The 13,303-nt window shown below is 30.2% G+C and overlaps 2 protein-coding genes across 18 annotated transcripts in view; one reads left to right on the forward strand and one right to left on the reverse strand.

Annotated features, from left to right (window-relative positions):
- mRpL1 (mitochondrial ribosomal protein L1) overlaps positions 1–13,303 on the forward strand; it is a 56,701-nt gene that overhangs the window by 26,035 nt on the left and 17,363 nt on the right. For 4 of the 16 annotated variants that reach the window (XR_013015842.1, XM_076461632.1, XM_076461629.1 and 1 more), the window contains 3 exons: positions 232–350; positions 3,509–3,593; positions 6,685–6,881. Coding sequence is in view for 12 of the 16 variants with exons in the window: in XM_076461632.1 (XP_076317747.1) it covers positions 232–350; positions 3,509–3,593; positions 6,685–6,878 (398 nt within the window). In the remaining 4 variants the exon portion in view is untranslated. Of the gene's footprint in view, positions 1–231; positions 351–3,508; positions 3,594–5,198; positions 5,462–6,039; positions 6,184–6,684; positions 9,436–12,029; positions 12,181–13,303 lie in introns of those variants that run through there. The other 12 variants (XM_076461638.1, XM_076461633.1, XR_013015843.1 and 9 more) reach the window with 11 other exon arrangements.
- Positions 8,686–13,303, reverse strand: part of LOC143229382 (glutamate dehydrogenase, mitochondrial-like) — a 33,459-nt gene continuing 28,841 nt past the window's right edge. For both annotated transcript variants that reach the window (XM_076461625.1, XM_076461626.1), the window contains exons 9-11: positions 12,088–12,179; positions 11,302–11,364; positions 8,686–9,078 (exon numbers count right to left, since the gene is read on the reverse strand). In XM_076461625.1, the coding sequence (XP_076317740.1) occupies positions 8,959–9,078; positions 11,302–11,364; positions 12,088–12,179 (275 nt within the window). In that variant the 3' untranslated portion in view covers positions 8,686–8,958. The remainder of the gene's footprint in view (positions 9,079–11,301; positions 11,365–12,087; positions 12,180–13,303) is intronic.

Below are 13,303 nucleotides of genomic sequence, written 5' to 3' on the forward strand. Positions count from 1 at the left end.
TTTTAACTGTGTTTCTGTCACATTGCTTTGTGTTCCATTAAGAACAATGTCATTATGCATGTTAAAATAATTTTTAATATCTCTAAACTTGTATACTTTATTTATAAATTTCAAATACTGTTGTTTCTATGTTTGGTAAATATGTGTTCCACTCTTTAAATTTGTTTTTTACTTTAGGAATTCTGAGAATGACATTTTTTGTGTTAATATTCTTCTTGTTTTCCTGGATAGGAAATCTGGGGACTGATATAGTACCACTTGTTGAGCTTTTTGTGCAAGGGATAGATTACAAATCAAACAGAGATGAGTATGAATTGGACTTTGGTTGGGTGGATGTACCTATTGGACGAGTAAGAATTTTCTCTGTCTCTCAAAAAAAGAAAAAAAAACAGCAACAGCAGCAGTTAAATATGTCAGCTGTAACTGTTTTTATATGTTTGGTGAAAGATTTATGGTTTCTTGTCCTGTCACATTTGATAATTAAAGGCAAAACAATTTAGTAAACTTTCAAGAATAACCTGTATCATTATTACTTGAAGATTCTAACTTTAAACTACGAGTGTTTATTGTGTATTATATAATTAAGTGTGACAGATCTTTCCCTGTTCAAGTACAGTACAGGTTGACAAATAAAGTATAGTATTGCAGCTATTAATGTTCAGTGACCCAACTGCATAGACTAGAAGACAATTTAGTAAACTTTCAAGAATAACCTGTGTCATTATTGCTTGAAGATTCTAACTTTCAACTACGAGTGTTTGTTGTGTATTATATAATTAAGTGTGACAGATCTTTCCCTGTTCAAGTACAGTACAGGTTGACAAATAAAGTATAGTATTGCAGCTATTAATGTTCAGTGACCCAACTGCATAGACTAGAAGACATTGAAAGGCAGGAATACAACAGAAAAGTTATTATGAAAAGCCAGAACAGCAGAATTTAGCCTGGAGTTCTTACACTAAATACAAAAGCATTTTTCATGCCATGTCATACTTATTTACACAGTATTAGTTATTAATGTTGCTGCAAAAATCTGTGTTGTATATGCTTTGTTTCTGGAGTGATTTAAAATGTGTTTTTCTTCTTTTTTTCCTGTGTCTATACCCAAGTTGAATGGTCTCAAGAAGTTTATAAGAACACTTAATTGTCTAGTCACTGTCAAACATTCATTGGTTGAGAAGAACAATGAGCAATGTGGGATATTCATTACACAAATATATAGAACTCTACTAGTACCAGTAGATGACATGAAACTCATCACAACTACAACAAGGAGTTAAGCTAATCTCCAAAGCTTCAACTTCTTGTTATGTCTTGGGATGTAGCACAATGTGCATTTTTCAGAGTAGACATATTCCTCACTTAAATTTATTATCTTCAATTCCTCTTATAGAAAGAAATTTAAATTTTCTCTAGAAAAATATTGGTCTGATGAGGAAATTACAAGGGCCCTGACAAATGCAAAAACTTTTAGAGGAAATGGAGATTCATTGAGATTTCCAACCAAAGTGTAGTTGTCAAAAGCAAAAGACACATATATCTGAACATGAGGGGTGGGATCTACTAATTAAAAAAAAAACCCTATTACAGTAATTGAAAATCATTTTCATACTATTATTAGTATTTCCAACAGAAGATTCATTTAATTAAAAGAGCACAATGAGCTATTTCTGTTCATGTGTGATAATATTTTTAAAAATGTGATTCCGAGAAAATAACTCATTTTTGTGTACAGTTTTAGCTGTCTTCCTTGTCACTATTTGTGTCTGCCAAACAAATTTGCATGCCACTAAGTCTGAAGGCAACTTCACTTAATTTCAGACAAATTCCTTTTCTTCATCATGATGTCATAGTGTGGCAAGAGCCCACCACCAATAAGATGGTAAAATATCTCCATATGCAGTAATTTCCTTGCTTGTTCTTATAAAACTTTGTTCTCATCCTTGAGTCTGTATATGTTCATTCCCTTTTATGTTGGTTTATTCCACTTTATCTGTTTTAGCCCTCTGTATGTTGTTTCTTTGCTTTCAGGAATCATTTGGTTGAGTTCAGTTCCACTCTGCTGTACTCTTTTCTTCATTTTGTGTATGTATTATTCATATGGATCCTTTTCTTTACCCAGATGTCTTCAGTAGTAGTGTTCTTTTTCCTCTGGTGTCCTGATATGTCCTCATTCTATTCCCAGGTTTTTGCTTTTTCTGTCTTGTCCTTTACTCCTATTCTTTGCATAGATTAGTCTCCTTCTCACTTTTCTCTTCTTGGTCCCAGGGCATCCTCTTTGTTTTTTCTCATCTTCTATCTACCAGAAAACTAATTCATCACTACTATTACCACTGACTATCACACATGGACAATTCTGTGGGAAATTTCTCTTTTCTTGCTGTTGGTCTTAGTTCCTGCCAACAGTTGTTTTCCATTTCTCTGCCTTAGTCTTTTTTCTCACTCCTCTTCTCTTTGCCTTTCTTCTCATTTCCTTCTTCCCTCCTTCCAAGTTAATGTGTGGTCTTTCTCTTATGTTCTGAGGTTGGTTGTGGTCATTGTGTCAGACACTTTCCTGGATGTGTTTTTTTGTCTGTCCTCATTTTTATTTTCTATGTCTTGTCCAACTTTGTTTTTGCATCTTCTCATTCTTTGCTTCTCCCATGGCCTCTCTTGTATTCTTTGATATTGTGAGAGCTTTCACTTGCCATATTAATAACCTTGGGTAGTTTCTTTTTTTTCATTCATACCTGCTAACCAATTCTCTGATTTTTCCTCTTCTCCTGCCTCCATCTTTTTGTAGTAGCTCACACTTACTAAATGATGAGTACTTTTTGGCATTTCTTTCTTTAATTTTACTGAATTCAGCTTGTCTTTTCTGTCTGTGAATGATGGTATATCTAGTCACTGAGCCTCTTGTTCTCTCCTTACATGACAGGTTCTCTTTATCTTGGAGACTCTGGCTTCTCTGGAATCCCTTCTTATTTTCAGGCATAATATTGTGCATCTCCTACAATAGACCTTGCAGACCAATGGCTTTTTCTTTTGGTACTTTGCCCTCTTTAATGAATGAGTGTCAAAAATTTTAGAGTGTCAAAATTCCAAAGGCCAGCACTCTTGTCAAAGGGAAAGTAGCAGAAAGCTTTTATAAAGTAAAATTTAACCAGTTGATTCTGGTTTTTTTAAGATTAAAAATTTGATATAAATATCTATTCTGAATATAATAATCAAGTTTATTCTGTTTTTATGTTGTTGTTTTTTAAATTTGGAACCTCACATTCTCAGTTGAAGTCAAGATTTTAGCTGGAAATAATAGTATTAACAGTATCTCAATAAGCCCTAGATGTAAGAGTAAATTGTTATAGTTAATGACAAGAAAAATTCTTCACTTTGATCTTAATTTTAATTTAAAAATAAAATTGTGAAAGTTTACAGCTGGGTTACAGTGAGAAATATTAATTCATTCTAAATCATGATGCATTAGTAAAAATTAAGAAATAAATGGAAAAACAATTTATCTTCCAAACAGTTAAATATGGAAACTAATGAACTTCAGCAGAACCTTTACACTGTTTTAAACAAGGTGGAGACTCATAAACCAAGAGGTGTGACAGGTAGGTTGAAAATTTGTTTACAGAATCTCTTATTAAAACTGTATTATTAACAGTAACAATTCTGTTAATGCATATCAGCTACACAGTGATGTTTTTGGTGGGTACATTTAGGCTGCAAGACATTCTGGAGAAAAATTTTAATTTCTTTAAAAAAGTATGTTATTTTTCACAGAAGCTTTCACTCACATGAAAATACAGGAAATGTCGATATTTGTACAGTTTACATTTAAATATAATAATGTTATACAATGTTCACCATGGTAGTTAAGCATAAATTGCATTACTGTCATTCTGAATCAAAGATAAGTAAATAAAATAAATATTTCTACTTTATGGAGCTGTGTTGTGTACAGCAAATTCAACCCAGTTTCTGTATCACAGCTTTAAATTTCTTTTTACATATATGGCCCAGTGTTTTTGGCATTCATCTTGCAATCCACAGGACACAGGATCAATACCCAGTGCAGGAATTTGTTGCACTTTCATTCACGTGAACCTTATAGTGTGATTGTCAGTCCAATTTTTCTTTAGTGAAAAATAGCCCAAGAGTTGATAGTGGATGCTGCTTGCTGGTTGGCTAACCTGTGATCAGAAGTTCAAAATTAGGGACAGTGGGAAATGGCCTTAATAGCTTTGCCATAAAACAAACAAACTTGACATGTGTCCAACATATTTTACAAACTGTTGACGTTTTACTTCTCATTTTTATAACTCATACATCCAGTTGTGGTGTGAAAATGTTTATTCAGAAATAGGGTTTTTTGACCCAATAGACAATTTTATCATAATCAGGTGACTTTACTGATTAGTTATCCTTTGGAATTTGGCCTTCAGATCAATCATGGTTTTTATATGTTTGATTTAACCTTATATCTCACAATTTCTACTTCAGCCAAGAAATCTGGGCAAAAGTTGTACAGTTTCAAATCATATTTACTTTATTTGTTCACTTTATAGTTTGAGAATGGTTGATTTGTATATCATAGTAAGTACAAGTAATTCAAAATATTTGGAGGGGCTTGAGAAAATCAAACACTAGAATTAAGCTATGAGGACAGACTGAAACATATTTTCAGTTATCTTGAAAGTAACAATCAGTGTTTAAAGTCTGGAAGCACATTGGATTTTATAAAATAAATGATGGCTCCGTATTAAATTCAATTTAATAAATATATTAATAATGGTTAGGACATGTCATGTATATTTTCATTGCACATTTTTATTTTTTAAATAAATTGTGTATAGATAAATATCTTTAAATCCAAACAAATTGAAAAATGTGAGACTTTAGACTTTTAACACATTTCAGTCATTTTTTCCAGTACTTGTTTTTAATTATCTATAGCATAATGGCAACAGTTTCAATGGGTAAAACTTGTCGTATGTACCTATTTTAAGTTACACTACAGAAGAAATTCTATCAAATATAAAAACTTAATTTTTGAGGTGAAGTATTCAGTTAGAAAAGTTTTTAAAGTGTGGGTTACATTGAGAATTAACAAATTTAATATTTGCAAGTAGAAGTGTGTATGATTAGTGTGTTCTATTTTTTTTTCTGATATTGAATTATTAGAAAAGTGAAATTATTTTATTTTTATATTATAGTTTTCAAGCCCCAGTATTTTCAAGTTCACTAATATGAACACAAAAAACACCTTATTCTTGTATAAACATTTTGATTATAGTGCAGGGATAAAATAAAAGAATTATATATGAGTGATTTCTTAAACCACCCATCAGTCATGAAGTTTTACTTATTTCCATAACTTGTAAATAGGTCTACCTTTAAGTATGTATTGATTGTAGGCAAGCTCATATAATAACATCAATCTCTCCTTCCTACGGATGCTTGTGTCTTCAGCATTCATTTACTTTTTTATAAAATTTGCATGTTTACATTTAACATTATAGAGAATCATTTAAATTTAATTTACTTGTATAATGATAATGGAACTGTAATTCCATGTCAACTAATTTTGTTTTATTAAATATATTTGTCAAATGTACTATTATGAAGCCTTTACGTGTTGGTAATGTCTTTCTTTTCAAATAGTACATTTAGTTTTTTTATAATTTAAACAATTACTTAAAAGTAAGTTCTGGTAAATAGTTTATTTACTCAGTTCAGCTATGTTGATGTAGAAAAGAACGTGCGTGGCTGGTATATCCACACAATATATATATACAGCATTGTATTTTCATCAGCATTAAATGAACTAAACAAAAGCCTAAGAGATAAAAATCAAGAAATCACACCATTAAATTTATAATTTTAAAATGAATAAACATACCAAAACAAACAAGATAACTGTCAGTAAATATTTACATCTGCTAGTATTTACACCATTGCAGTGATAAAAATAAAACCTAATTAACTCCTAGTACTTTTGACAGGTGACTTTGTCCATTATTTTCTGGGATAAATGAATAGTTTAATGCATTTCAGATAAATACTTTTGATTGCCACAAATACAATCCATCTGATGAGCATGAGTATTGTGTCAGAAAAGGCCTCGTAGCGAGTGATTTGCAACTGACAAAAGAACAATCTGAAATGCTTTTTATGTGTCTGATAAGGTACTTGTGAAAGACAAGTGAGAAAAAATAAAATCACTTGTCAAAGTCAAGTTTTTATTACTTTTGTTAGGTTTGAAAACTATCACTTTTTTGCTCACTTAAGTGTTTTACACCAGCTATTGTCTTCATTTAATGAAGTTCAATATACCAAGATGACATGTAAATAATCACAGTCCCATGAATAATTACTGTGGAATAAAGCAACTTATGGTGAGTCACAAGTAAACACATAAACCATCTCTTAGCTGAACAATGATGTTCAGTTCTTATTTTTGGTTACCTTCCAAGATATTTATAAAATTAACTTTAATTTCAATGATTGTAAAAACTGTGTTCTAGTTAAAAATTTAACCATGCCAGAATTAGAAAATTCATACTTTTATTTTATTGACTGTTTTGATAAATTTTAAGTGTTGTCTGTACATTATATTAGTTTCTTGTTTTTTTTGTAATCTTGTAACATATATACTGAAATTTAAGTTGTCTACAAGTGACATAAGTCAAACTTTTGCAGCTCCGTTCATTACCCGTGTCCTACTTTTTTCTGAACCTTCTATGGAAAGGTTTGTGATACCACATTGGAAATATCTTGAAGGTTATGAGGATCCTAATAATTTAAAACCTGAAGAAGTAAAACTTGAACAGAAGGATGAAGATGATGACGATGACAACACTGATGAAGTGGAGCACACTCGTGATGTATTGTAAAAAGTAACTACAAAAATTTAATTCCTCATTTGCTTTATATTTCCTTCAAACAGTCCCAGAGAAGAAACTATGGTAAAATTTTGTACAGTTTAAGTCTAATGTTTTACCATTACCATAAAAAAGTGGAATTTCATACACATAGTTATCACTGACCCACAGATAAATTTCAGTTTAATAGTTGTTTTGGTTTTTTTATTTGCGTGTGTCACCACCTTCTTGAGCACCAGGAAATTTATTATGCTGAGTTTTACAGTTTCAAAACGTCTGTTTAGCTATTAAAACCAAGTGTTTTCTGAAATCCTAACTTTTATGTGTCCCACCTGCTGTAGATATTTAACACAGTTTTTCTGGTTTTGTCTTAATTCATCTCATCTTCTGGGTATACTTCATCAGTTGGAAACCTTTTGTTGAATTTGAAAAAACAACAAAAGACAGGTAGTTAAATGTTTTTAATGTCAACAAAAGGTTACTAATTATTAACTATTTCACAACAGGTCAAAGGCCATGTCATCTTGTTTGTTAACTTGCATTCAAAATCTAATTGAACTACTGTTTTATGAATTTATGTCATTAAGTTTGGATAAAATTGTAGATTATAGTTCAAACTTTAATGTCAAAATACTAAGTCTATAATTTCCTACAAATTACGAACTGAAATTACTAATATTGACAAGCTAGAATTTAAAATAAGAAACTTGTATCTTCTTATTTTGCTGAGATATGGCTTATGTCCTGAATCAAACATGGTGGCCCTGTTCAACTCTTTCCATTTTTTGAAATGGCCCCTTGTATACTTTTTATACAGTATAGGACATGTGAATAACCAACCTTCAGCTTAGAATGCCCCCAGAGTGATTTTCTCAGCCATTTTCATCTTGGAAAAAGCTAGTGTGTTCTTTCAGTCCAAGTTTTCAAGGAGGTAGGTTATGTCTTTAGTTTGCTTGAAGTTTCATAATTTTCAAAATTTTAATACAATATTAGTTACCAAGCTTAATAAATGATAGTGAAATTCTATGGTGTTATAAAATATGAAGTTTTACTGAAAACAAACGTTTGAAATGTATTTAAGAGGGTTTAGAAATTATGCAATTAATACTTGACATTTTTGAGATTAATAGTTTTTAAATAACAAAATCACTTTGCATTTAGACTACTAAGAAAAAAAATTATTTTCACAAACAAACCTTTAGTGAAAATGTTTCATTAAAAATCTGATTTTTTGTGTACATATTTTGTGAAGGCACACATGCTGTATCAAAAGTTATATTGTAAATGTGTAGAAGAACTTGCATACGTTACATCAAGCCTGTTGCAAAAGGGTTAAAACAAAAAGAACTAATATACAGAATACCATGTTCATCTAGAAATAAGTAAATTGGTGAAACAGGATGAAATTATCTGTACTGGCAGAATGTTATTTCAAAACAGGACAAACATAAACTTGACCCAACCTCAAATTCTGGACAAGGTTTATTATTGAAAAATTGAAGAATCTCTTTTTTTCATCAAATTAAACATATATGCTCAATAGAAATCATGGTTTTGACATCAGTAATTTCTGTCATTTCCAGATATGTCTATTTATAGGAAAAAACTTTCTTTACAACAGGACCATACTGACAAAAAGTAAGACAATATTCAGTTAAGAAATTCAACTTCAACCTGAAGAAAACAATAGTCATTTCACTCCAATGTGGACATATTAGTTCTGAAGCGTGTTTTAATATACTAATTGTGTACTCAACATAAAATGGCTTCTTTTTATATCGGGTGAAAATTCAAATAACTATACATTCAGCACATTATCTGCAATTACCTGAAAAACTTTTATTTGTCAATTGTATACAGGTTTTAATGAATAAAGTTATCTTCTTTTGAAACTGAGGAAAACAAAAAAACTTAGACTACAAGAAATTATGCCCCATTTGCATGTGGAGTTTTATCCATACATTCAAAATATGGGTTAAAACAAGGTAAAACTCTCTATAAGTAACAAATTATTTTAGATTTCTATAAATATGCATTAAACCCAACTTTAAAACAGAAACAAGAAATTGAGATCTATAAACAAGAAAAAAGTTCAAGTGAAAGTAAGACCAGCAGCCACGTAGGTTCCATATATTTTCTCAATAGAGTTAACATAGGCTGCTGTACGCAAGTCCAAGCCCAGATTGTACTTCATTGCTGTTCTCATGATTGCCTACAAGAAGTAATACACATTATTGAATCAGTAATTGGATGGAGCTGCTACTCTAGTAAAACCCTAAATGGTAATACCAATAAGACTACAATTAATTTTAAGAGACTAAAAACAGGGACTGTGAAAGTGCTTAGTAATACTTTCTATGACACAATGGTCTATATTTTGAAGGAGATGTTAGTTATGTGTTTAATGCACCAAACCTGATAAGGTTATAGTCCATGGTATACTGAATAATTCTAGATATGAAACAAAAAAAATCAAAATGACCACAAAAGGTCTTGAAAATATGTCAATATTTATTAAATATTTACTATGTTTGTGTTCAAATTACATTAAATGAGGTTGAATGAAAAAGCTCAATCTATTGATTAATTTAGGTTATAAAAAAATTTTAAATGGCTACCATATTCAAGATAGTGATCAAAAACTTGAAAATACACAAAATTATCAATAATTATTTGTATACATTATTTTAATGTTGGGACATACCCATATGCATAAAACAATTCAAACTGTGTCATTTTTGAAAGTCTATGTCAAATTAATATTTACAAGACATACCTGGTTATCAGTATTCAAACATTACAGGTGCAGAAATCCTACACTTAAAATATATAAATGATCATGTGTTTTTGACTGTATTTATTCCTTTTATGTTCTCTTCCTCATTCACACAAGGATGCAAGTAACATCTCATCTTTAACACACACTCATCTTCCCTTGCAGCCTTTGTTGACTTTAAATGTACATTTGATAAACTCAAGCCAACAGTTTGATGCTTTCAGCAGTGAAATAAAAAATAGCTTAATCTGTGACTTTATGTCCCAAATCAGTTGGAGGGGAATGTACTAATGAAACAATTCACATAAACATACAGAGTTAAGCATGTAACCATGTAGTGTATACAATTAGCTACATGACTATATCAGTCCTTTTTCTTCTTTCTATCAGTACCAATTTCATTTCATTCTGTAAAGAAGTTTTTTGGTTTGGTACATTTGACTTGTCCTTTTTCTGAATATGGAGAAAACTACATATATATACTACTCATGACATTCTAAACTCTTGGCCTTCAATATGGAAGCAAATTTATACCATTTGTAAATACTAACCCCTTGTTTACCACAGCAGTATACTTGGATAAGGGTTGATTTATTAAATGGAATCCAATATCTCATCTGTAAAGCCATTTTACAGTAAATCACAAAATATTTGAAATTTTATCAATTTTCCAGGTTACTTAGACTATAAAATGTCTGGCCACAAAAGAGTTAATCTATGGTTACTATTAAAATGAAAACCAAATCTCTACACATTTAACTTTTTTAAATTTTTAGTTTCACCTCCATCATTATACAAAATCAAAAGCTCAGATGTAGCCCATTACAACTGTCTTTGTTTTCAAGGAGATCACTTGTTTAAATCCTAAAACTTTTCACAAACCATACCTGAAAAAAAATCTTAATTAATGCAAACAGTGTTTCAGCGAGTTATCACTTTAAGACGTCAAGAAAGATGTTGTCTTCTTAATTGCAGGTGCATTATTTCCTATAGATTTGTGCTTTTTAAGTTCCACGTTTATGTTGCTGATGCCAAAATATGAAATGTTTGTGTTAACTCTATAGAGTTTTTTATTTTTGTCAAGTCATGATGCTATTTAAGCTGGGAAATTGCTTCCCATGTTCATCCCTATATTTTGTTAGTGCTTTTTAGCAGTTCGTGGAGGTAAATCACTTCACAATCAAAATGTTACTTTAACTCATGAGGAATCCATAAATGTACAGAGTAGTACTTGTTACTAACTACATTGGCCAGCTGGAAGTCTTTGTAAAAATGTGTACAGTATAAACTCATGATGTTGACTTGAGGTACTTATATTTAAACTGAGTATTTATGATCATTTGAGAAAACAGTTACTTCTATTTTTTATCATCTTTGTCACACTTCACAAGTTGAAATTACATATTAAATACAAATACCAAGCCTGATATAACATCTACAATTACATCCAAACTCAATTTCTTTTGCACCCATAATGTATTATTAAAACATAAAATAACAAAAAACACCACCAAAGGTTAATACTGTATCACAGTATCTGAATTTGTATTTACCTTCATTTCTTTTACTGAAATTTTCTTGAGACTATGTAAATAAATAAATTTAATGCATGCAAATCTTTCCACACAAGTTTTAACTGGTTTTACATTAAAGACATACCCTTGCCGATCTTTCCATGGTGTAATCTAGACCTGAATGCACAATGTCTTTTTCTGATGCTCCCTAAGATTTCAAAATAAAAAGTTAATATTTTTACATCGTTCTTCTTAAGTTTGCGAGTTTTATTTAAGTTACAACAGAACACTGTTAATACAAATGTTATTAATTTTACAGAATCTGTCTGTAAAACTGTCAATGAAAAAAAACATCACTTTATTTTTTACAAATTATTAATTCAAAATCTATTTTGTCATGTAATTACATGGTTTTATTTTACAAGATAATAAATACAGAAAAAAATGGGATATTATTTAGTTTTGTATATGTTTTGAAAGAAATTCAGTGAGCTGAAATTATATTACTTGTATTTTCTGTTTATAAAGGAAACTATATTTATTGAAGTAGTTTGACAAGTTTTCTATGAAACAAACATAGCTCTCTGAAATACAATACTCAATGAATGACATAATGAATAGTTTTATGTTTAAAACTTGAAATGAGATCATTCATTATTAAGTATTAATTCTTAGCATCTGACAAATACAAAACAAAATCAAGAAGGTTCTATTCACAGGTAAGAATTCTATTATAGATATATATGTTTAATAATAGTAATAGATGGTAAGGTAGGGAAAGAAAAAAAGCCATGCTAAAATATACAAGTAGCAGAGATAAATAGTTATAAAATGAAAATTAAAACAAATGTTTTCCCTACATGCTTAAAACAGACCACTGAGAAAAGGATTCCACAAAATTAAATGTGCAGGCCTCTTAATGAAAACTTACAGATATTCTTTTCTGGAATGATTCACTGGGAGTAACTGGTATACGTCCTCCAGCTTTTCCAAACCTTCTCTCTAATGATTCTTGAACACTTTCTGCAAGACATATATAGTACAGGACTAATACCAAACACAAGATATATATGCATTTTGACCAAGACCTCATGTTTGACATTTAAGCTGTGTAGTTTGTTATATGATGATATCGGTACAACACAGTATGGCTTGCCACTATCTGTTTAACCAAAACATCAAAAGCGTAATTGATATATATTTGTTCATTACTTTCACATTTCACCTTGCACTACTTCATTTACATTTTACTTACCCCAGATGAAAGTATGATTAATGATTAACTTTTGGCTAAGCATTTGAATGTAACAAAGCAAAAATTAGAATTATGGTTTCTTGAACATATGCTTGTTACAATTTTATAATAATCAACTGATTAAACTAGTGAATAATAAAATAGTGAATAATAATCATAAATCTTTATGATTAATGTGTGAAAGTTTGGTGTATTTAGAAACTTTGAAGATGGAAATAGCATAACTGAAGATAGTAAATGATGTCTCATATTGCTGTTTCATTCCGAGCATTCTTAACTTTATTCTAGAGGTTCTTTCATGGTGTCTAAAAATTAACCCAAATAATTCAACCTGACTACTTCATTAATAATATCACAATACTTTGTAAGGAGTGTAAAAATCCAATAGCCTGATACCCAGGACTATCAAATTTTGAGCTTTGACTATTATGAAATGCATTGTACTAATCTATAAGGGCTTGTAATGTGTGCATGTGTGTGAAATCAACTCTTATATAATATTAAAATTTATAGAAATTTTACTCATTGTTTAAAGTTTCTTCAACTTAGTAAACATTTACTGTCACTTAATTTATTTTTTTTTATGAGATCAATAGCTTTGTTATTTATAAGAGGCTAATCTATCATAAGACTGATGTACATGCATACTATTATATGTGAATCATTTACTGACTTGCTCTTTAAAACATCCAGTTAATTACTTTTGTATTTACAAAGTTTTCATATGACTGGGATTCAAACAGATATTTTCACTGGAGAGTTCTGTTTATAGTAAATAAAAAGCTGAGTTTGGTTGAAATAACTTGCACACACCTCTCAAAAAGTCTTCGTCCTTTTCTTAGGTATGACAAAAAAGGACAGTGTTCCAAACGTTGGACTACCATAGAAATAT

This window comes from Tachypleus tridentatus, chromosome 10 (assembly GCF_004210375.1).
Source record: "Tachypleus tridentatus isolate NWPU-2018 chromosome 10, ASM421037v1, whole genome shotgun sequence".
In the NCBI taxonomy this organism is placed as follows: domain Eukaryota; kingdom Metazoa; phylum Arthropoda; class Merostomata; order Xiphosura; family Limulidae; genus Tachypleus; species Tachypleus tridentatus.